Source organism: Culex pipiens, chromosome 3, assembly GCF_016801865.2.
Source record: "Culex pipiens pallens isolate TS chromosome 3, TS_CPP_V2, whole genome shotgun sequence".
Lineage (NCBI taxonomy): Eukaryota > Metazoa > Arthropoda > Insecta > Diptera > Culicidae > Culex > Culex pipiens.
The window spans coordinates 104943279-104967347 of record NC_068939.1 but is presented as its reverse complement, the minus strand read 5'-3'; the positions used below and the strand labels follow the sequence as shown (position 1 = coordinate 104967347).

Below are 24069 nucleotides of genomic sequence, written 5' to 3'. Positions count from 1 at the left end.
TCAACAAGCTCTAGTACACTGTTTAATCGGATAATCAAATACCTACTTCCACAAACTCTTCAATGAACAAGTCCTTATATTTTTCTAGCATCTTACAGATTGATTCAACAAGCAAAAATTTCTTATTGTGATTTTTAGATGCCATTCAAATATATCAAAGATGAGAAGTAATAGTATCGTTGGTTAAACGGGGACATTAGCCATGTGATTCGCCATGAGATGGAATGCTTTGAAACGCATATGAAAAGCTTTAAATTTTATGCGACATCTTCTTATGGCTAAACTGAAAGGTGCTCTTAAAAGTTGTTTATGGTGCCACTCTGGTCTGGTCTGGGTAAAGGTCAAAAGGGAGTTCGAACTTATGTGATCAAATTAGGTTCCACCGAATTTAGCCACCCGTCACAAACTTTCAATGGAAGACGGATTCGTCCTACGGGAGATCATAACGGGTTGACCCTTTTGAACGGTCACAGGGATGCAAAAAAGAAAATACACAATACGATTCCAATTGAGCAGGGCTGATGAGCATTACGAGCTGAATGCTTATCACCTGCCTAAACACGGATTTTTCGAGACCCTTCTTAGCTGCTTAAATTGTTTTTGCTTCTCAGGGACGAGATTGGATAGTTTTAACTGAGCAAAATGTTCGTCGATAAGGTGCAGTTTTCGATGCTTCGAACAATGTTGTGTGAGGAAAACTTCTAAGTGTTTAGCAGAGTGGGTTTGGAAATTCATTATTGGTTTCAGGGAAGAAAAAAAAAAATGAGCAAAAAAGCTCCCTTTATCACAGAGCCAGTACATTACTAGTATACAGTAATTATAGTTTTGAATTTTAACTTAATTTCCACCAGAAATCATGCCCCTCCAAAACTATCGACATGGACATCTCTCTCGATATAAAGGAATGTCTCCAATTGCCCGGCAGCTTCAAGGAACATGCAACCGGAAAACTCTGTTTATGCTAACCGAGCGCACAAGGCAAACAGAGAGTGACTTCCAAGTGACTCCTTCTCTCCAGGGAAATCATGCACAGGTATGTATTTATTGCTACGTATCATGGTTAGAAGGAAATCGTGCTCGTATTCAGAGTCCACGCCATGTTTAGGAAACCGTTGAATACTGAAGCATTTTAATTGACAAGCTGCTGCATCGAGTTTTCAGACCTGGTTGTTCAAGACATCAAAGCCTAACCCATTTGACTTTGCAATTATTGATTACATCGAACAGCTATGATTAGACATTAGATTTAGATGCGTTTATTGAATGTTTCAGGGCTTGGTCAACCATTTCGATTCCGGGACTGGTGGCCCACCGGTTTATCCTACAGGAAAGTGAGCGCTATTGCTGTTTAAATCCACCATCAGAGTGGGAACACTCTTACCCAGTCACGACGTTCTAGCAGGATTCTAGCAGAGTTCTCACAGAGCTGGATATTCTTACAGCATTCTAGCAGAAATGTTCCATCGTTCTAGCAGGATTCAGGCAGAATCAGCTCTACTAGAATATTTCGTGACTGGGTAATGACTTGTTTCAGCTTGTCGTCTATTAACGTTTGACATCGGCATGCTTTCTATAGTGAAGAATTGTATTATAATTTCTATTCAAAAATCAATTTTACATGTTACGAATTTAAGTATTTAAGACCGGACTCGACACTTCCTATAATTTTGTCACTGACCAAAGTACACATGCTACACGGTAGAACAGAAAAAAGCTCTGCAGCTGACGAAACCAGAATGACGCGTACATGAACGGCTCATGGCCGACCAGGGCACCGTACCATTGGACTAAAAATCGCCAAGCAAGTCAGCTACATCGATGCCGCCGTGGTGATTTCCGTAGGCAGCGGGCTGAATTTTGCCCTCGAACCAAACTCTTCATGCCGGTTGCTTTGTACTATGCTTTTTCCCTCTGTTGTTGTTGGTTTGTTTTTGTCGTGCAAACACTTTCCATGAAGAATGCCTGCGTGGTATTGAGCTTCAACTGGGTTCCATTGCTTTTCAGGAAGCGTGCACTTGGAAAAGTTTCTGAACCTTGGTCTCAACTTCACCAAAGCACTGAAAAAAGGTACCTTCGACTGAAATGAATCGAGACTACAGTTTGTACCGTTGAATTGGAAAATGAATGTACTAATATTGTTGTTCTATGTGTGTGCCTACAAAGATAAAAATATTTTGTGCACAAACATGTCAAAGACAGCTGTCCCGATTCGCCCCAGATGACGGTTATGCCTGTGTTTTTTTTTTTCAGCATAGTGGCCGATAGGCCCTCAGTGCCACAGGTCGAACAGAATGCGTTTACCACCACTGTGTGCTGCTGTTGCGGGATAAAACGGAAATATTCAAAGAGGGATGAAATGCGTTGTAACTTGTACAGACGGAAATTCCGGTTTGCCACAATCGAGCCCAGCAGTTTGAGTTTGTTTAAAGACAAAAGGTTTTCACAATGTTCAACTAACAACGTCATTCTGGCAACACAGTCTCCCTGGTTATTTGCGGTTGGCAACATTGACACTTCGATGTTTGGTCTATAAGTCTTGGCAGCCGAAGGTCATAATATCATTAACATCTAGCAACAGTGTCTCTAGTTCAGGTCACTTGCCTTTTTCTCGAACTGGGCGGGTGGTGAAATTGTGTAACTTACTGGCCCAACTTGGTGTTTCCATTAAGCATATAATGCACAGATGTGCGTTTCCTTGGTATGCCCATAGGATAAGGTGATAAGCGCAGTAGTAGCAGCATCCCATCAGCTGGGCCAAGCTTGCAATGTGAACAGACGTGCATGAGTCTGGTAATCGGTTTAAGATATCACCATGGGACCACTATCTTTCCAGGCTTCGGAGCAGAAAGCTGCTGCAGTATATGTGTGCCGTGTCATCCATCATCATTATGCATTCCGAGCACGTTGGGGATACAGAACCTGGTGCCACAGTATGTGGTGGTGCTGGTTATACGATAATTGCATTTCAACTTTTCGTTGCGGGATAAAGTCATTGATGAAATGATCTCGAAATTCACTGAAATATACCGTACAAATGATTTAATAGAAAGCTGAAGCTGAAAAAAACATGACAAACTTCCACATAATCCATGCCACGAAATGCTGCTTTGCACATTGACAATCAAACGCTGATGACAGAAATTGGTTAAATATAATGAAGCACCTTCCTTATAAGCGATACCATGTCAAACCGGTGGGATCCAAGTCAAAAGTGCTCCGATTTGGCACAAATTTTGCTTTAGAGGCCTTGGTCAAAAAGATGAAAAAAAAAAATGAGTTGTCAACCTAATTCACATCGTTTATACAACTTTCCGGTAAACACAAAGTTGCAAATTTGCGCTCGGCAGCGAAATAAATTATTTACGCCAGAACGAACTTGTAACGTTTCCTTTGTCACCTGGCTAACTTCTGACCTTGCAAACCAAGACAAATGCGTTGCGAAAGACTTTTTCGGAGTACTTTAGAAAGAGAGAAAGAGAGACAACAGCCGTCATGTTTTTGCACAAACGACTAGCAGACTGCTAGAAATGGCAATTTAAATTAAAAAAGTTTTTCTATCATTTCAAGTTTGCTGACATTTGTGACATGCTGTCTTTTCTGACTGTAAGGTTTTTTTAATCTATTTTTTTACGATTCTGAAAATTCTTATGATGAAAAAGGTTTAAAAAAGTTCAGAAAAAAACTTTTACTTGAAGTGGATTTCGGAAGATGAAATTTGACTTGAAAAATATAATTCAACTCATAACTAGAATATATAGCTAGGGTGTAAATGAGTGAGATTCATTGCAAAAAAACAAACAGGTAATAAAATTGAAAAAGTTTATATGCAATGTCATTGTGAAACCACTTACTTCTCTAATCATTTTCGAATGAGGAAAGGCCTACTCTTCATCACCAATGATAATAGTACTGAAAAGTACTTTTCAGCACAAATTTGAGTAATACTTTCCGATACGTTATTTGAGTTTGAACTTATCTTGACGGCACATAACATCCAAGCGGAAAAAATGGTGCACAGCAAAAAATCCGATGGTAAAATTTGGGTAAAATCGCATGCAAAAGCATGCATATCACCTTCGTCAAAAAACACCTAATATTACATACTGCATGTACATTTTTTGGTAAACATAAAAAAATTGCAACCGACGAGATTCAATCCCAGCACCAACAGTAAGGACTGGCGCCTTAGCCCACTCGGCCATCAGACCGATGAATAATGGAATGGATAAACGCATATAACAGCTTGACATTTCGGTCAAGTAGGTTTCCATAATGATGAGCTACATATTTCAGGGTTTAATATTACACAGAATTTCATAAAAAATGCATTTTTTTTTACACCCAGACCTTTTACACGCAGTTGAATTACTACTTTTTTAGCTGTGTGTTTTCCGGAATTGCACAAAATTCTGAAATATCTTACACAGCAAATAAAGTAGTAATCAAGCTGCGTATAAAGGCCTGGGTGTGAAATAAATTTTGCATTATTTTATGAAATTCTGTGTAATATTACACCCTGAAATATGTAGCTCATCAGTATGGGAAACCTACTTGACCGATATGTCAAGCTCACATATACGTTTATCCTTACCATTTTTCATCGGTCTGATGGCCGAGCGGGCTAAGGTGCAAGTTTATACTGTAGAATCAGAGCTCACACCATCAATCAGTGGTGTGAGTAGACTCAACTTTTACTCCAAGCAATTCGACAGACAACATAGCTCAAACAATAGTCCACAGGCTCCTTCGTAATTTGTAAGCACTTCTTCACTGCCTTGCGAATTTGTTTCATAGAAGTGTGTGAAAATGAGGTGAAGATGGATGCAAAATGTGTCCTTAGGAGCAGTCTCGTTTGAGGATGTCAAAGTCAAATAATTTAAATAGGGTAGAGTAGTCATCAATGAGACACGGGGAATAATGATAAAATGGCTCTCACAAGTCGTAGTTTCAACCAATCAAGCTCTTATTTGGGGGAAAGGTGTGTCTACTGGATACACGTGTGCAATATTAGTGGCTTTGGTTATGGACGCTCCCTTGAAAAATAATTCATAAATGTTTGATTATGGGGTGTAAAAGTAAATTATGGACAAAAAATACTTTTTCGCTCGTAGGCTGCCATTTACACCAAAACTAATATTTCTTCAAATTTCTTTCAACGTTCCATAGGGATTAAGTTGGGCTACAATGCCCTTTCATTAGATTTGGCCAAAATTTAGAATATACCCAGAATCCAGGGCTGTCTCATTGTTCCCCACTCATTTTAGCCCATGGGTAACAATGAGACACTTTGATTTTTCTTCAATAAACTTTTCAAAATCGATGGAAATCTTTCAAAACATGAATTAAAAGTGATTTTTGGCATATTTATAGAGTTAATACTTCATTTAACCAAAAATACTAAGTTATTTGGTATTAATATATGGATTTTACAAAATTTCAATACTTTTTAGTGTAACTTTTGTTATTAAAAGTTTCATGTTGGCAAAATTGCTCTAAAATGTTCAAGGCAAGTCACCTGCAATGGAACAATACAAAAACATGATGTTTTGCTAGAAAAATGTTGATTTTCGTAAAGTGTCTCATTGTTCCCCAGCTGTCTCATTGTTCCTGCCAAGTGCGTCTACAATGAGACAGTTGAATAACTCTGGCTGTAGATGTCGGATCGATCTCATATTTTGGTCAATGTTAGAACATATTAAAAGAAAGATAATGCAACTAAAAGCTCATTAAAACATGCTAATGAAAAAATTAGAAAAATCGTTGAAAGTTGAAAACCAAAAGTGTCTCATTGAGGACTACCCTACCCTACTGAGATTAAAGATCAATCTTTCAAATGACTAAAATCGCTTTTCTAGAATGAAGTCTAACGGCGTTCGTTCTACACGACAGTCATTATAGCATAAGAATATATATCGATTTTATATTTTTCCAATTAAGACATCCAAAAAGCCAGGTTATCACCACTAAGTGCTCAAGTGAACTCACACTTACGTCCGTCAGCCTTAAAGCAAGAAAATCCAGCAAAGCACCTGAGCTGTAAATTGAAATACCAACCGTAACGAGCCACCCAGTGGAAATTTAAATGGTACGCCGACAGCCGGAAGCATTTTACCACAGGATGTTCCATTATACACAACTTGTCAGCCTAGCTATCCTACAACTCTCGTCACTGCCGTTGGTGGTGGCTCTGTCAGCGCCAGAAGTCGTGGCATTGTCGTATGAATCGAGGAATCGGAAATATGCTACAATTATGGTGTCTGCGGATGCACGATGATCTCAGGGGAGGACGCAAATGTACCTTCTGTAGAACTGGTTTCATTAGTTTGAACTAGAGAGCTAATGTTGTTATTTGAATATTACTCACTTAATGCCTACATGTATTTTTAATCAAAAAAAACTTGATTATCACTGCTTGGTATATAAGGTGTTGTATCAGAGAAAAAAAAACTATGGTTTATTCAGCTCGACAAATTTAATATACTTAAAATCAACTTCATCATAACTCATTGAACGAATATTTCGCTTACCAATGCCGTAGAATCCACTAACGGTCAAGACTTACGTAGAGTTGTTGAATTCAAATCGGTGTAGACAGCCGACGTAACCATCATCCCGCTATGCATGTCGTGTTTCTTCCAAAAAGTGCAGCCAACGTAACTTTCCGCTCCAAAAGCCCGAAACTAGCAACCACAAGGTACCATTTTAGAAGGAAGAGTTTTGCCAGTGCTGCTTGTTCAGCAAACTTAAACAATTACCAATGAAATATCACTACATCGAGGAACTTTGGCTAAGGAACAAGTCACAAGATTGTTCGCTGTTGTCGCAGGTAGATTTTTGATGGAAGCATTTTTTTGTGACTATTTTTAATATCCGATTTCTAACCGGATGATGAAGAAGCATCGAAAAAAGTCTTGTCATTAAATAAAATTGATAAAAATCAAACTGCGTCTATAAAGCACTACCAAGACGATTTATTCTCCGCGAGCGATACTTCGGAAAAGGCGGTACCAATATCCTAGTTTCGATACACCAACCAAAGCAGTGTGGATGGGTTTTTGAACGGACGGTGTTTTACATTCAAAGATAAAGCAAGTGTTTTTTTTTTCTATCCAGTGGGAACGTTGATTTGCGCCAGATTGAATTTGCATGAAATCCTCGAATTGGTTTTGGAAGATTTGTGTAAGCACCATGATTTAAAAAAAGTTGGCCAGTTTTGAAGTGAAAAGCTTCTATAACTTTGCTTTGTGCATTCTTCGACGTGTACCCACACTGCACAGTGTTGATAAATTGATAACTCCTTTATTTGACGTCCTAGCCAAATGGTGTCTTCGAAAGAGTTGTTGTACTTAATAAGGGCTTTCTTTTAAAGTTATTGACATACAAAATGACGACCTTCCAGGGTGTAAACCAAAAATTAACTTTGTTGGATGACGTTGTAGGGCATTGCCCGCATAAACGAGAACCTTAAAAAAACTTTGTGTTAAATGGTTTTCTCACCATTTCAGAGATCGTAACCACTATTTGAAAAATGGTAGGAAAACCTTAAAAATACCATATCGGAAATGGTACCCTACCATTTTTCATAAAGTTCGACCATCTGAATTGAGGGTGGTTAGCAACGGTAACCTTAAAAATTCCCGAACAACGTTTCGTCAAATTACCATTTGTGTAATGGTAAAAATAAAGTTAATTTTCGCGTAAAAGCGACCTTTTTCCATCGGTTTTTACTGTTTCAGAAATGGTTTTTAAATGGTATTTTAAGGTTTTTCTTAAAAATTTTAACCTTGCGTCTACTATTTAAGAAAGGGTTTGTAAATGGTTTTTTAGGGTTTTTCTTGCTATTTTTACCTAGCGCTACTATTTTGGAAATAGTTTTCATATGGTTGTTTAAGGTTTATCCTACATTTTTTCCCAGTTTCACTATTTGAGAAATAGTTTTCAAATGGTAAATTAAAGTTTATCATGCAAATTTACTACTTTTTGAGAAATAGTTTTGAAATGGTTTTTAAAAGTTTTTCTTACATTTTTTACCTACCTATTTTTTACAGAATTGTTCACTTTTTGACGGATGGTTCACAACAATAATATTTGAACTTAAGCGGCGATGTCGATTCTGTTTAGTTGATCATACTGCCAAAATCGTCCAAACCTGAAAAAGTAAGAAGAAAAAATCACAAAGTATCAAGTTGAATATAAAATTCAAATGTACTTATCTGATTATTCAGATTGATTGATGCCAATCGTTTGTTCGCTTGGTCGCATCCTCGGCGGAACAATATTGTCGGCCGGCTGCCGGCAAAATCTCTTTTGATCACCGATCGAGTTCTCCAGCACCAGCTGTTCCGTTTTTATCAAGTTCTCTCCACGGCGCTGAAATGATCAACAAGAAAAATATAAACAAAGTATTTGGTAAATCAAATGATTTGTTTGAAAATTATACCTGCGCACAAAACGTAAACAACAACCAGCCGCACAAACGTTTCACATCAGACTGTTTTTGCCTGCGCAGTGCGCAGTGCGCTTGCCTGCGAAAGAGCAGGTAACGGAGCGTAGCGAGAGAAGAGAAAAGAGAGAGCGCGCAAGGCAAATTTAATTTTGCGTTGAATCCAAAATGTTGTTAACTACTAAATTGATTTAGAAGTACAAATATTGCCTAAAGAATTGAAATTAATAAACAATAATTTAAGACATGAGATTCTGCAATCTGCATTCAAAGGAAGGCGAGCCCTTGCGTTTGTGAAAATTGCGCTTCCTTTGATGGTTGGCGTAAATTATGCCAAACCAAGAATAGCGGAGGTTCTGAAACTCAATTTCGTAACATCATATTTGTATAAAATATCACACTACACCTCCACATCATCGATTCCGTTGATGCTAGAGAACCGAACCGTAATTCCGCTGGTCAATCTAACCGATCTGACACTGTGCAATCAGCAGCTCGAAGCCTTTGCGAAGATCGTCTTTCGATGGCAGAGAGCGGTCCAAACGAATTTACTAACTTCCGCTCATCACACTCGGAAAATTCCGTCATCTGGGGCGAATCGGGGCTACAGTCTGAATAGGGACAGCAGTGTTTAAAGCATTTGATGGGTTTAAACATGGAAATGAATGTACACATTTTGCTGGTCTGAAAATATTGTGCTAGTACATGGTTAAAACTGCTGTTCCAATTCGCCCCAGTTGACAGTTCGTAGCTGGGTAAGCTGAGAGTCGAAATTCCGACCAATCAGTCTAAAAACACTGTTTTGTTCAAGCCATTATGTTTAGGAAATCATTAAACATTGTGGAGTAAATCTGTCGTTGAACATTGAAAAATTTCCAACGCTCACGCCATTTTGGTTCGGCCCCAATGTCTCCAAAGTTTCCTGAGGATCCGCCATCCTCATTTCGTGCAAGCTCCACGGCAGCATAAAAGCCCAGCGCTGCCATAGTGATACAATCACTTGCGAAAACACCGCTGTAATTCAAACACCGCGAGTAGAGAGCCTGGATCTTATTAGAGAACGGACATCTCAAACCAAAAGTACCAATCGAAGCACGAGAACTGTCAAACGGAGGTACCAATCGAGAAAAATCCTTTGTCTTATGCTCGTTTGGTACCTCCGTTTGACAGTTCTCGTGCTTCGATTGGTACTTTTGGTTTGAGATGTCCGTTCTCTAATAAGATCCAGGCTCTCTAACCGCGAGTCCACGGCGAAACAGCTGAAGCACTTACTGCCGAATCCTGCGACTTAATCTCACCGGCTTCTTTTCATCCACCTCGTTCGCTTCACTACGGCGACAGGAAGTCCTACTGGAACATTCAAATCGTCATCATCCTTACTTTTGTAGTCTTCCTTTTAGATGATCTCGTACAGATCGAGGCAGAAAAAGTCCTCATGTCGGTGATCTGCAGCAGAACACGACGCGAAACGTCCAGATTGAACATCAGTCCACCTTGGGACTCGTCAACGGCGCTCCCCCAGTCAGATTTCCAGCCGGTTCTGCTGAATGAGCTTCGGCGCGGACGGATCAAAGTTCTTCCGCCCCATCTCGATAATCTTCAACACCTTCATAATCCGCTGGAAGACAATGTTGTAGAACTGGATGTGTTCAGACTTCTGCTAGTTCCATTTGTACATGAACCGGATAGTGACCGTGTGTACGTCATTGGCGCGGTCAACTCGTCCGACGCTCGCTGCGCACCGCCTTAATCCTTCTTGTTGACCTTGTCCATCTCCTGCTCCTTCAAGTCCATTATGTTCAACCGAAGCGAGGAAATCTTCATCTGCAGACTCTTGTCCGGGTTCTTTTCCAAGTACTCATCCACCAACGATCGCGACGTGTTGGAAACGTCCGCCCGCGAGGGTTCCAAAATTCCGTTGATCAAATCCACACAGAATCGGAACCGCTCCTCGACGTCACCCACCAACCGCTCAAAGATGACCATAATCGTCTTCACGTTGCCCTCGCCAAGATCGCCGCAAGCCAACATTTCCGCCAGCACCTTCTTCAAGTTCTCCCGGCCGACCTCGTCACCCAGATCGTACGACGCAGCAATCTCCAGCAGCACCTGCATCATCGACTGGAAGTACATATTCTGCAGCTTGTCTGTCGTCATCGACGGATCGTACGCCAGCTGCCGGATGTAGTTGCACAGCGTCGGCGTGTCCGCAAAGCTGCAACAGAGCAACGTTATTGTAAAAGTTTAGATAGATTCCCTGAAAAACTAACTTCTTGATGTAGTTGCAAAACGCCGTCAGATCCACTATGTACGCGTCCAGCACGTCCGACTCGGTGTGCTGGAGGAACTCGAGCAGCGCCTGCCAGCAGATGGCCGTCTTGATGGTGAGGTTCTTCAGCGGGATCGTTTTGTCCTCCTCGCGCAGCCCGAGCATCGAGGTGGCGTCGTTGATGCCGTATTTACTGCGAGAAAATTTCTTACTTAAACAAAACCTACTTTTTACAAATGTTTTGAGAAACTCACGTAAAGGTCTCCCCCAGCGCAAGCTTGGCCGTCTTCGCGAACCGTCCCATCTCATTCTCGTCCGCGTCGATTTTGAGCGTCTTCACGAACGCCACATAATTCTTCTGGTACGACTCGAACCCCTGCGGAATGAGCACGTTCTTGACGACCCGCTGCAACTTATCCGAGTGGTCGTTCAGACCCTGCTCATGGAAGGTCAACCGCTTGGTCACTTTGTACTGCTTGACCGGGTTTCCCATTCTTGTCCCAGTTGGTTTTCATCTTCTGGAAGGCGAAGAACATGTACAGTGCTAAAAAGAGATATCAACCATAAGTCAACGTAAATTGTAATTGATTGTTGATTGATTGAATTTATGCAAAGTTGGGCGCATAACTCACTGCTAGCCTCCCACTCAGACTTGGACAGCGTGCCAACTTTTTGGAACCGACTGCCACTCGCTCCTTTCTGATCCAGATGGCCCTGGGCGTGGCTGTACTCGCCCACATTCTGTTGCCGCTCGCGCTCATCCTGCGACTGACCGGGGAACGTTTCGAGTGCTTGAATCTTTTCGATGAGGCCGCGGCTCGATTGGACCGATTCCGAGTAGAACTCGTCGAATCGCTGTTTCTCCACCAGACGCAGACCGTGTTTGAGTGCCAGTTTGATAAGGGTTGGGAATTGAACGAGAAACTTCGGATAGTCGACGACGCCGTCCAGCTGGAAGTTGTACTTGGCACCGAAGAGGGGCGGTTGCTCGGTGTCGCAGAGAAACGTGATCTTGTACACGTCGTGGCCGAAGGTGTCGCTTCCGGCGGCCCGTTGCCGCTTCATGATCTCGTTCGCGTCCGGAATGATTCCTTGCGCAGACATTCGGCTGCGTTCTTGAGCATAAATTCGGCCTGCCGGAACTGTTTTCCTCCCAAAAAACGATGAAAATCCTGCGACGATGACGGTCCAAAAGCAACTGCCTGCGACCTGCGAACTGCGATTGATGTTTTGATGCTTTGACGTTTCATGTCCGAACCGGTTCGTACAAGGGGAAAACCACTCTGCTCATTGCCCTCGAGTAGGTTGTGCCCTAAAGTTGCCCAAACGTGCCCGAAGGTGCCCGAGTGAGCCCTGAAGCCAAGAAAAAACTGGTCGGTGCTTAGCAACCGTGTTACTTTGTTTGTTTATATAGTTTGAACAAATCTGTCAGTGTTGATTTTTTGGTTTTGCTTAGATGAAATTAATTTTCATCTTTGATTCGCTGGAATAATTCTAATGTTGCAAATTTTGCTCACTTCTTTTTGGTAAGAAGCATTTTGTAAGCTATAGAATGTCATTTGATCAGATACTTTGCTATTCCAGGAAAAAAAATAAACAAACCACTAAGAAGTAGAGAGCCTGGACTTTTATTAGAGAACGGACGTCTTAAAATACTAAAACTGGCACCACTGCATGCACATCAGTCAAAATAGCTTGCAGCACTGCAAATGTCAAAGCATCTGCGTGACTCTTTTCAGATTCTCTTTTGATCAGTCAATCGAACCAAAACAAACTGAGTTGAAACATAATTGATTGATGGTGGAAAGCTAAAATGAGGTGCTGCGTTTGCAAAAAATCCCAAAAAACTTCAAAAACCTTTCTGCAGTTTCCGGTTGATTCAGACCGCCGTCTGAAGTGGCGTGAGTTATTGGGTTTGGCAGGGGATTTTGTAATTACCAAATCAACAAGGGTGTGCATTGTAAGTTTAGAAGATTTTTCACTTCAATTTTATTTTGTAATCCACAACTTAAATATTTGTTGTAGGCGCACTTCGAGCCGAATTCATTGTATTATTCAAAAACTGGCAAGGTGCTCAAAACTGTACATACTGTCCCAAAGCAGGAAGTGCCCTCAAATTCGATTCAGTCGTTAATCGTACCGGAAAAGGATACTATCGAAGAAATACGTTGCACGCCGGCACCAGTTACGGACGTTCCGGACATCCTCCAGCCAGTAAGTCCGTACTCCACGTTCATCGAGGAAGATGAGGTACTAGAAAACGGTCCGCTTCCGGAGTTGTCCCCGGCACGATCTTCCATGGAAAGTTGCATTCCGTCTGCAGTCACCACACCAGCAATTCCTGCGCTGGCACGGTCAGCATGGTCCAAGTATGGATCTTTTATTGCGCCGGAAGATTTTCGCAAAGAGATCCAGCGGATCGCACAGGCTGCACTCGAGGTGGTTCCAGACACCCCGAGGCCAATGAGCCCGTACTCTCTATACATTGAGGAAGATGAAGAGCTGCACGACGTCCAACTTCCAGAGTTGTCCCGAGAAAGAGTACCTGAAACACCAGCAAGATCTCCCGCGGCGAGCCAAGCGCGTTCTGCGGCAGCCCTGCCTGAGCAGGCACAGGCGGAATATGTATATGATTTGAACGAAGAGATCCGAGAATGTGCAGTTGTTACCGTTTCCCAGCCAGCAAGCCCGTACGCCCCATATATCGACGAAGATGAATTGCTAGAAGATGGTCCGCTTCCAGAGTTGTCCCCGGCACGATCGTTCGCGGAGGGTTCCGCAGGCATGCCTGTAAGGTCCTTCGCGACGAATTACGCTTGGTCTGCTGTACCAATGGGATGTACGTACTCCTCATTCATCGAGGAAGACGACGTGCTAGAAGACGGTCCGCTTCCGGAGTTGTCCCCGGCACGATCGTTCGCTGAGGGTCCCGCAAGGACTGCGGCAGCCACGCCGGCAAGAATATCCGCGACGAATTACGCTTGGTCTGCGATACCAATGGGAAGTCCATACTCCTCATTCATCGAGGAATATGAGGAACTAGAGGACGGTCCGCTTCCGGAGTTGTCCCCGGCACGATCTTCCACGAAAAGTTGCATTCCGTCTGCGGTCACCACATCAGCACAGGCTGCACTTGAGGAGGTTCCAGACATCCCCAGACCAATGAGCCCGTACTCTCTATACATTGAGGAAGATGAAGAGCTGCACGACGTCCGACTTCCAGAGTTGTCCCGAGAAAGAGTACCTGAATCGAGTTGTGCGCGGTCTGCATCAGACACACCAGCAAGATCTTCCGCGGCGAGCCACGCGCGTTCTGCGGCAGCCATGCCGGAGCAGGCACAGGCGGAATGTGTATATGCTTTGAACGAAGAGATCCGAGAATGTGCAGTTGTTACCGTTTCCCAGCCAGCAAGTCCGTACGCCCCATATATCGACGAAGATGAATTGCTAGAAGACGGTCCGCTTCCAGAGTTGTCCCCGGCACGATCATTCGCGGAGGGTTACGCAGGGACTTCGGCAGCCACGCCAGCAAGATCATACGCTCGGTCTGCGGTAGCAGCACTGCCGCTGGGATGTCCACGCTCACCTCAAACCTCGATTTGCGAGGAATGGACAATCCTAGACCAAATGGTTACATCAACTCCTCTCTTGAATTCTACGATGGCATCTGCTGGAAGCTGTTCTTTTGGAAATGAAGCTTCCATTTGCAAAGTTAATTCTCGGAAACGGTAAAACATAAAGTAAAATTATTTTATTTTTGTTTAACTTGACCCTCTTACAGGCGAAACTTGGAAGACAACGTTAGTTATAGCACGGAAAAGAAAAGTTGTTGCGAAGTTCTGACTCATTGCAGTGAAGATAGCGAACACTCGGCAGTTTGTTCCAAGACGAAACAAGAGTACGAAGAGTAAGCAGTATTTGTTTAAATTTTAGTGCAAAATTATTTATAATATTCTTTTTTCAGCCGTTTGGCACAATTGAGAGCTAAACTGAAACGAACTCGTGAGCAGAGAGACGATTGGAAGAAGCAAGCTGAAATAAACAGCTTTGCGAAGGCCGCCCTAAAACGCATCCTAAACGAAGATCAAATTCATGTTTTAGTTCATAACTTGCAGCGACCCAAAGTCTGGAGTGAGGAAACGATCATCGATGGATTGAAACTGAAATTTGCAACCGGATCCGCAGGGTATAACAAACTGTGTGAAAAGTTGCCTCTGCCGTCAATACGCACACTCACACGCAGTCTGGAAAATTTGAAATTCGACGTTGGGATTCTGATGGAGATTCTCGAACTTCTATCGCTGAAACGTCAGTGCATGGACGACGAAGATTTGAACTGCGGAATAGTTTTTGATGAGATGTCCATCAAAGAGCTCCGTCGGTATTGTCCAGCCAATCAAAAATTTTTTGGAACTGTCACTGTTGGAGGTGGACAGGGGAAACTGGCCAGTCATGCTTTGGTGTTCATGCTCGTTGGGATGAAAAGAAGATGGAAACAGATTATTAGCTACGAGTTCACCGGAAACAGCATTCCCGCAAACGTTATCAAGAACCGTATTCACCAGCTGATCGAGTTAGTTGAAGGGATAGGATTTCGCGTCAATTTCGTCGTATCTGACTGTAGCGGTAGCAACAAGCGGTTCTGGAAGGAGTCGGGACTTCAGTACAAGAAGGACACTGTGTTGAATAGCCAGGCAATGCAACATCCGGTCGACAAAACGCGATCACTTGAAATCATTCCTGATGCGGTGCATGTATTTAAAAGTGCCGTCCAAGGTTGGCTCGCCAACGAGATTATCGAACTACCAGAGGAAACAGCAAGGGAACACAACCTGCCTACACGAACAGCGAGCATATGGCATCTTCGAGATTTGGTACTATTTGAACAGCATAACAGATTGAAATTGGTTTCTAAGTTAAATGCTGCCGACGTTGATTTCAATTCTCAAAAATCAAATCATTTTGAGAAGATGAAAGTACCTTTTTCCGCCAAATATGTGAACCACACTAATGCAGCTGCTCTACGACTGTTTGCCAAGGTGGCAAATCGCCCAGATGTCTTAGCTACAGCTTTCTTCATTGAAAGTTTGGCGAAATGGTTCAGTTTATCCACAAACCGAAGTCGTGTTCTTGCATTCAGTAAAGGTACGCCATTTTTTTATTACAGTTTCTTTTTTTTTAATTTACGGTCCTTATTACAGCCAACAAGGAAGCGTACGATAAAGCTGTAGGTTTCATGCAGTTCATGCGGAAGTTCATCTTCACGATCACGGTTGGGGAGGATAAAAGATGGAAGCCGTGGCAAGCAGCGCTGATACTGAACGTGAACTCCGTCTTGAGATTGCAAGCCTATTTTCTGGACGTCCGGGGCTTCAAATTTGTACTAACTGGGCGGCTAACGCAAGACTGCGTGGAGAACCTGTTCAGCCAGATCCGGATTCGTCAAAAAAAGCCTAACGCTCTACAAGTGAAGAACATTTTGAAAAATATTTGTGTTGCACAACTGATGGATGATGTTCAGGGATCATCATACGAATTTGATGATCGTGAGTGGTTGCTGGATTTTACTAGCGTTATCGCAGCACACAAACCACAAGAGAAGCAAAATCCACCAACTGAAGCGACGAAAAAAGTTGTTCCCAATCTGGACACTATTGGGCTGAACGCATTCTACCACGTTGCTGGAAATATTTTGGGCAAACTTTTGAAAAAGATTAATTGCGACAAATGTGAAGCAATTTGCACAGGTGCCGGAAATGATGTACCATTCGCGGAATTCACTCGAGAGAAAGACTTCACAGGACACTCGCTCGTTTATGCAAACAAGGAAACATTTGATTTCTTTCTAGAATTAGACACGATTTTCAGATGTTATATTGATTCGTTCAGGGATGAGAACAACATATTTGATAAGATGTTACCGTTTTTTTCTAAAGTTCAGGCCGCCCATTTCTCTGATTGCCACGACATGAGGATAAAATTGATTCGACGATTTTTGTCATTCCAATTGAAAACCCTAGAACCCAAGGCAGTAGTTAAGACTAAACTAGATAGTCGTTCGATGTCTTGAATGCGTAAAGTAGTAAGAGAAAAAAATGTGATGTTTAATTTATTTTAGTACAACATTAGACGACTTAGAACGACGACTTTGAACTCCTTAAATAGCCCTTTTTTATTCTTTAACGACTCATTTCATATGATGAAAAGTACCAACAATAAATATTTGTATTAACCTCTTTTTTATCAAGCCTTATTTCAATATATTTCATTATATTCCAATAATAGAAATTAGAGGACGCTATATTGATGTAATAAACAAATAATATAGCGTTCTGTAATATAAATCACACAATTGGAAAAAGCAAGTGTTTACTTTTTTACCTGTGAAGGGCGCCATAGTTCTCCGATTTTTACAATTTCTCAGATGTAGAACCTTAATTAAATTTAGAAAAAAAAATCCCGAAGACACCAACTTTTTGCAATTTTTTCCCAGCGCCCGAAACTGACATTTTTTGCGCGGCATTAATACGCAACGACATAATGAGTTTACGAATCAGCAAAAGAAAACTTGAAAATATTTAACGAAATTTAAATTGAAAAAGAAAATTGAAATTGTTTTGTTTTTAATTTGTGTTTTGCACTTTTTCGAATAAAATATAAATCACCCAAATTACAATACTTCCCATCGATTGAACGCCATCTGAAATTTCTTCTGCTCGATTGGTACCTCCGTTTGACAGTTCTCGTGCTTCGATTGGTACTTTTGTTTTGAGATGTCCGTTCTCTAATAAAAGTCCAGGCTCTCTACTAAGAAGTGGTCCCGCCCAGCAAATTCTGTTAATGAATATTTCAGCGATGACCCGAAGCTGGTTCCAGAACTAAACAATTCATAGACGAACGTGACTGAATAGCGTGTGTTTCGACAAAATCACCATCAGTTCAATAAAATTTAACGAAAAATAAAAAAATGTTTTTACAGTCGACTCTCTGGCTGTCGATCTTCTCGATATCAATAATGCTCCATGTACCGATGAATTCTTCAGTCCCTTCAAACTGCATACTTCGGTTGTCTTTATTCCTCGATATTTTCTCTTGCTTGAAGGATCTCTTCCTCGACGGTCCCTTGGATTCTACTTGCTTTAAATATCTATTCCGGTTGTCACTAATTTTACTTTCTCATGGCTTGCATAGACATTTTCCTTTGAGAAACGAAGCTTTGAAGGGTGTTTGACATTTATTTGTTTTTGTTTGCTGGACGTTGCCATGATTCTCTTTTATAGCTGGTCAGCAAGAAAAAACAAATTTCAATCGAGTCTTCATTTTGCATCGTTCTGTAAACTGATGCTTCTCTTCCTCGACGGTCCCTTGGATATTGACAACCAAAGAGTCGACTGTATTACGAGAGAAGCGGTATACGCATTTCGGAAGGAACCGGTCAACAAAAATTTCAAATGGGCAGCAGCGGCAGCGAAAGCAAGCCAAAGAGGGTGAAGAAAAGCCCACACGCAGAAAAATAAGGCATATTTGAATCAACAAAATGTTTTGTTGATTTGAAAATCATATTTTTTGTTGAATCAACGCTAAACGTCAAAGCAGCTTTTTCAAAACAACAAAAGACTTTTGTAGAATCGAGAAAATCAAGGTTTGTTTCAACGCAAAATCGGCGTTGATTATATTCAACAAAAATTTTGTTGATTCAAACCTCGTACAGGCTGATTCTACAAAACTTTTTTCTGCGTGCAAAGAAATCGCTCCCTCTTTTTTGTTCTGCTGTTCCTAGAGCATTATAACAAGAACATGGAATAAGTTTTACTTGAAACAACGGGTTGATTTTTCACCATTTTGTAATTGCCAAATGATAAAATATTGCAATCAGCGGGGTTACCTTGGCGGTTACATCTATTTCAACAATAATCACATTGAAAGCATTCAAATGGACATAAATTTTTTTTAAATTTGTTGTCGATATGTGATCATTTTCTTGACTATGAAACGATTGATCCATACAAACTAATTTCTACACCTTAAACCTCTTTAGAACATAGTTTTTATTTTATTTTGTTCAATTGAAATACATTATAAATAACACATCGATAAATTGAAGCCTTTTCCAAAGCCAGATTTGATTACATATTTTGAAATTTTGCTTCAATTGAATTCATCCTTAGGAAAGAGTTTATCTTTCGACATCTAGAAAACAAAAGTGGGTTTAATATTTATAAAGTTATGGTTAAGAAACTACTTTCCAACTTACTTGAAAAAAATTGTGTCTATGGCTGGCCTATAAACCGAATGAATATTATAATAACACATGATTTCACGATAAAACTTCTTATTGGTTACAAATCAGTTTATTTGATTGCATTTTTGCAACCAGAATCAATTCTTCGTAACACTTAAAATGACAGAGAAAGAAACTTGATTACTTTGATATTTTGAAAAAAAAATCAATTGTCAAAGTCAGAGTGAAAGGTGCCCGAGCTTGTGCCTGAAGGTGCCTGAGGGTGCCCGAAGGTGCCCGAGAACGTGCCCGATGGTGCCCAGGGCTCTTTGATTAGAGTGGTTTTCCCCTTGGGTTCGTACACCCTTACCAAAAATCATGATTTTTTGAGTTCCAAATCCCACTTTTCATACGATTTTTTGAGTTCAGGTACTACAACCATAAAAATGGTTATATGGGTTGAACTGAAAAATTCGTATGAAAAGTGGGATTTGGAACTCAAAAAATCATGATTTTTGGTAAGGGTGTACCGCAAAAACTACCCAGCGAGTTTGAAAATTTACTTGAAATGTGCTCATATCAGTTTTGAAGTGTACGTCAAACTCCCAACACAAGCAGCAGAATCCAGCTCCAAACAGTAAACATTACCAACTGCCGCCAAGAACTCGCAGGATTTCTTTCGATTTTGCTTCGTTTTGTAAAAAAAATAGTGTTGCAAAAATCGTTTAAAAAGTTTCAAAATTGTTCAATAGTTGGCAAACGACTAGGGGCAGTTGAAATATCTATAAATTTCATAGTTTTCAATCGCATTTCACCGTACAGCCCATCCGTCGGATTTTGAGGTTAGAAACACAAAGACGTCGAAATGGATTTCAGCGCTCTTCTCCAGCAAGCGCAAAAGCTATCCCACGATACTCAGGTCTCCGATGACTTGCCGCGGGTCGAGCGCACGCTGACGCAGGTGCTTCAAGCGACCCAGGAGCTGCACTCGCGCGTCTCCCAGACCGGCGCGTAGGACATGCAGGCGTAAGTTTCGGTCTCAATTTGAGGTGTTTGAGATTTAAAGAGTATTTTTCTTCCAGGCACATTCTGCTCGGCCACAAGGGCCGAAGATCTCGCAGAAGCTGGAGACGCTGAGCTCGCTTCCTGCGCAACGAGAAGGAGAATGCGATTCTGTCCGTTATCGAGGAGGTGCACAAGAACTCGTTGCAGGCGGCGCAGAACGCCAAGTGGGAGCACACGATGAACGACTGGAAGCTGGAAAAGGTGAAGCTGATGAACGCGTTGGTTGGGCCGTCGCAGAACTGGATGGACATCCGGAAGGGGCCGGAGCAGACAACCTTGAACGAGAGCACGTTTGGCGGAAGGTCGTCGTTGAACAACCAAAAAATGGCGTACGCTCGGGAGGTGTACGAATACAACAAGTTGATCAACGAGGGTGCGATGCGACCGTCGCTGGTTCAGCGGTTCGCCCAGGTTGCGGATGGGTTCAACGACTCGAAAGTTAGTGACATCTGGGAGATCATGAAGTACATGCCGAGCGTGAAACCCAGTCCGCGTACTCAGGATCCGCTGCGAGCCCGTTGCACCCAGACGCAGTTTATCGAGCAGGCCAAGCGATATCTGGAGAATCGTTACAAGCTGTTCATGCAAACGGTCATTGCGGAACATCTGCGGGACGCGCAACGCGGTGGAATCTCCAGTATTCTGAACCTGGTTGGATCGTTCGTCGGATTAAAGTTCGCCAACCAGAACCAAAACTTATGCTTATGATGAATAATTGCGTATCAATTAAAGTGATAATAAGCTTAATAAAATTTTCTTAAAAGTAAATTAAAAACAAAAACATGATATAGATAAAAATTACTTCTTGATAAAAAAAATGTCGGAAAATTGATATTTTACCAGGGCAAGGAAATTTGCTCTAACTAAACAAAATAAAATCAAAATATCATCTCATGATGCAGGGTTTTCGAAAATGCAATTTTGCAAATTAAAGTTGAATGAATAAATTAATAAGGGTTTTGTCCATCCGCTCGGATGTATGTTTAAAAATATTTTAAATCTAAATGAATTTTAAAGAATTCGTTGAAAACAATCATTATAAAAAAAGTATAATATTCATAGTTACTCTTTGTTTTGTGGAAAAAAAAATTTACAAATCGTAATTTTTTTTCAAATAATTATTTTATGTTTCTATATGGTACTTGCGTATCGAGATGAACCATTTGAACTTTAAAATAATCTTATGATATACGATAACCATTTCAGAAAACATATTTAAATAGTTTGACAAAGTCGTCAAGAAAAAAAATCACCATTTCAAACTTTAAGATAACTCTATTACTTATGGTAACTATTTGACAAATAGTCATCAAGGTCCGCCATTGGAACCATTTGAACTTTAAAATTACCGTATGATTTAGGGTAACCATTTGAGAAAACATCCGCAAATAGTTTTTTAAAGTTATCTAGAAAATTGTTGACCATTACAAACATTAAAATAACTCTATTACTTATGGTGACCATTTGACAAATAGTTATCAAGGTCCGCCAAATAACATTATTACAAATGGTGACCATAACTCATAAGGTTGTTTTAAGGTCCTCACTAGAATTCATATAGTTTTCGTTTATCCGGGTGGTGTCTTCCGCAAAATTGTAGAGGAAAAATTTCATGAAAGTTTGTCGAAGGCGCCAAATTTGTAGCTCTTAATCTACTCGAGATATACGCCACTCAAAATGCTAGTTGTTTATGACATAAAGTTACACATCTTTGCCCAAGACAGCAAAATGTTTCGAGCCTTTATTGAGGAGTTATAACAATTTTCAAGTGATTTTGAGCCTATTTGCAAGTTTTTATGTTTACAAAATGGCGCATTTTGGCATCAAAACTGTACAATGCACCTGAAAGTATACACTTTCAACTATATTTCCTGAAAATATCTCCGTGTGTATCGGTGTCTATTTTTAAATATCTCAATTTGAATTTGACGGTTTTTAATCAATTTATTTATAAATGTGTGTGTCATAATTGAGCATGAACATGAGCATGAGAGACCACCCTTGGTTGTCCTTCTTCTTTGCTGAACAGGACCGTATTATCCTATCAACACAACCGGTCATAAGCTTCAATAATTTAATGTTTAAGCAAAAACAATGTATTTTCCATAAAAATCGACCAATTTACCCTTCAATATACCGATTATTACCAGGTTTTCAATAAGATTCCGCTCAAAAATTATAAATAAATTGATTAAAAACCGTCAAATTCAAATTGATATATCTAAAAATGGACACCGATACACACGGAGGAAGGTCGTCACCCTATATGTCAATAACTTTAAAACATAGTCCTTATCAAGTACAAAAACTCTTCCAAAGACACCATTTGGCTAGGACGTCAAATAAAGGAGTTATCAATTTATTCCACATAATTTTGCCATTCCGAACACTGTGCACTGATCAACGATTGCTACAAAGCGATGTGATCTTAAGTTTTCTTTTATTTTTTTCATTTTTTAAGAGCTAAAATAGTTTTTAAGTATGGAAGGTTACGGTTCAAAATCGAAATCAAATTATTTGCTCTACAGCAGTGCCTTGACGTTCTCGATTGCGAGATTGCTACTCGAAACTAGGTACCCAAAGGTTTGATTGTTGAGGCAATTGCAAACATCTTTTTACACCTGAGCTTCCATCCATCCCAGGATTCGACTGACGACCTTTGCATTGTGAGTCCAACTGCCTACCAACGACTCCACCGAGGCAGGACCCAGGGAGACGACTCCTACACCTGGACTGAGCTAACGACCTAACCCTCTAGGTTAGACCGGGGCCAACATTCAATTTCTCGTCCGACGGAAGGCGTGATCAGACAAATCTCGTCTCGAAAAATGCCACCGGGACCTTCTGGGATCGAACCCAGGCCGACTGGATGAGAGGCAACCACGCTTACCCCTACGTCACAGGTAGCGGGAAAGTTACGGTAATTATGTTAAAATCGGTTTCGCCTTTTCTTAGCAAACATCTAGTAAAATGCTTTTAATTGTAATGATGATCTGATTTGTTCTATTTTGTTCAAAAGTTAAATTTATTTATTCATTAAATAAGAATTTTGATTCCATAGAATGCGCCTTGCGCCAATATTCTTGACCGCGAGTTATTTTCCATACAAATTTTAAGAGAAAAACTAACTTAATCCGCCTTTGTGGTTGATGCCTTTCTCACTTTTTTTCAGCACTTTTTTTAGATAAAAAAATACACATATACAGCGATTCCGTTTGAAAAGAACCTAAACCGAGAAAAAGTTCTCCTAGCGGGCTCAAAATTTGTCTATCGCAGTTTTAGTGAAAAAAGTGGATTTTTTGCCGATTTCGTCATTTTTCTGTTTCAGCGCGTGGCGCGTTGAAAAACTCAGTTTTTATTTTCAAAAAATCATATCTCAGAAACGTACTGTTCGACATCGGCAATTTTTGAATATTTTATTTGAAATTTTCCGAGGAATCCGATAAAAATATTATCAGACATAGGCTCTTTGGTCCAGACACGGTCAAAACGCCATTTTAAGTTTTTATACGACCAAAATAATCATCTTTCTTATGCGTCTAAGACAGCTAAAATCGGATGGAATGACGCGGAGATATAATTTTTTTGAAAATAGGGGTTTTTGCAAAAAATGACGAAATTTTTTTTCGAACCACCCTAGCACGATGTCGTCGCTTCTGTGCTATCTTGTGACAAACGCCATTTTGGTCGAAAATGAGTTAATGATGGCGTTTCATTAAACTTAACAAACGCTACAAGATGCCATCACCCGATTTTTGAAATTCGTTTCCGTTTCCGGGATATCGTTGGGCACACTTGTGACATAGACCAGTTTCTCAACAAATTTTCTGTGCTATCTTGTGACACGTGCAGAGGCAAAAGCAAGCTATAAAACTGTATGGTACCAACAGATGTCACTACACATTTATGTCTAATTTTATAACACCACGTATCACAAGAGAGCACAACATTTTTTATTTGAAAATGTACTACGTGTCACAAGTGTGTTCCTAAAGGGCTATTTGAATGTTGATGGAGTTTTGTATGGCGGTTGTCACAAGTGTGCCAACAATATTTTGATGGCGATTTGTA

General features: G+C 40.8%; 3 protein-coding genes across 3 annotated transcripts; 1 reads left to right on the top strand and 2 right to left on the bottom strand.

Moving 5' to 3' along the window:
* Positions 1–9732: 9732 nt before the first annotated feature.
* On the bottom strand, positions 9733–11485 carry LOC120425673 (uncharacterized). Its single transcript, XM_039590255.2, has 4 exons — positions 11345–11485; positions 10967–11256; positions 10714–10905; positions 9733–10658 (listed from the first exon to the last, which is right to left on the bottom strand). Exons 2-4 carry the CDS (start codon positions 11203–11205, stop codon positions 10190–10192), a joined length of 900 nt encoding a protein of 299 aa, XP_039446189.1. The 5' UTR covers positions 11206–11256; positions 11345–11485; the 3' UTR covers positions 9733–10189.
* Positions 11271–11974, bottom strand: LOC120425676 (mRNA cap guanine-N7 methyltransferase-like; the record flags this gene model as incomplete). Its single annotated transcript, XM_039590259.2, has 1 exon — positions 11271–11974. A coding segment is annotated over exon 1 (546 nt), but the record flags the coding sequence as incomplete, so codon positions are not given.
* A 551-nt stretch (positions 11975–12525) lies between these two features.
* LOC120425678 (uncharacterized) lies at positions 12526–21569 on the top strand. The gene is given in 9 exon segments (XM_052709939.1): positions 12526–12530; positions 12663–12672; positions 12738–14440; positions 14494–14619; positions 14956–15857; positions 15914–16582; positions 19756–19782; positions 19785–19940; positions 20072–21569. Coding segments are annotated over 9 exon segments (4233 nt in total). The 3' UTR covers positions 20707–21569.
* Positions 21570–24069: the final 2500 nt, after the last annotated feature.

Coding starts and splice junctions, on each gene's coding strand:
- LOC120425673 (XM_039590255.2), bottom strand. CDS start 11,205: ATGGGAAACCCGGTCAAGCAGTACAAAGTGACCAAGCGGTTGACCTTC. Junction 10,906..10,966: donor GCGCTGGGGGAGACCTTTAC/GTGAGTTTCTCA, acceptor ATTTTCTCGCAG/TAAATACGGCATCAACGACG. Junction 10,659..10,713: donor TTTTGCAACTACATCAAGAA/GTTAGTTTTTCA, acceptor GCTCTGTTGCAG/CTTTGCGGACACGCCGACGC.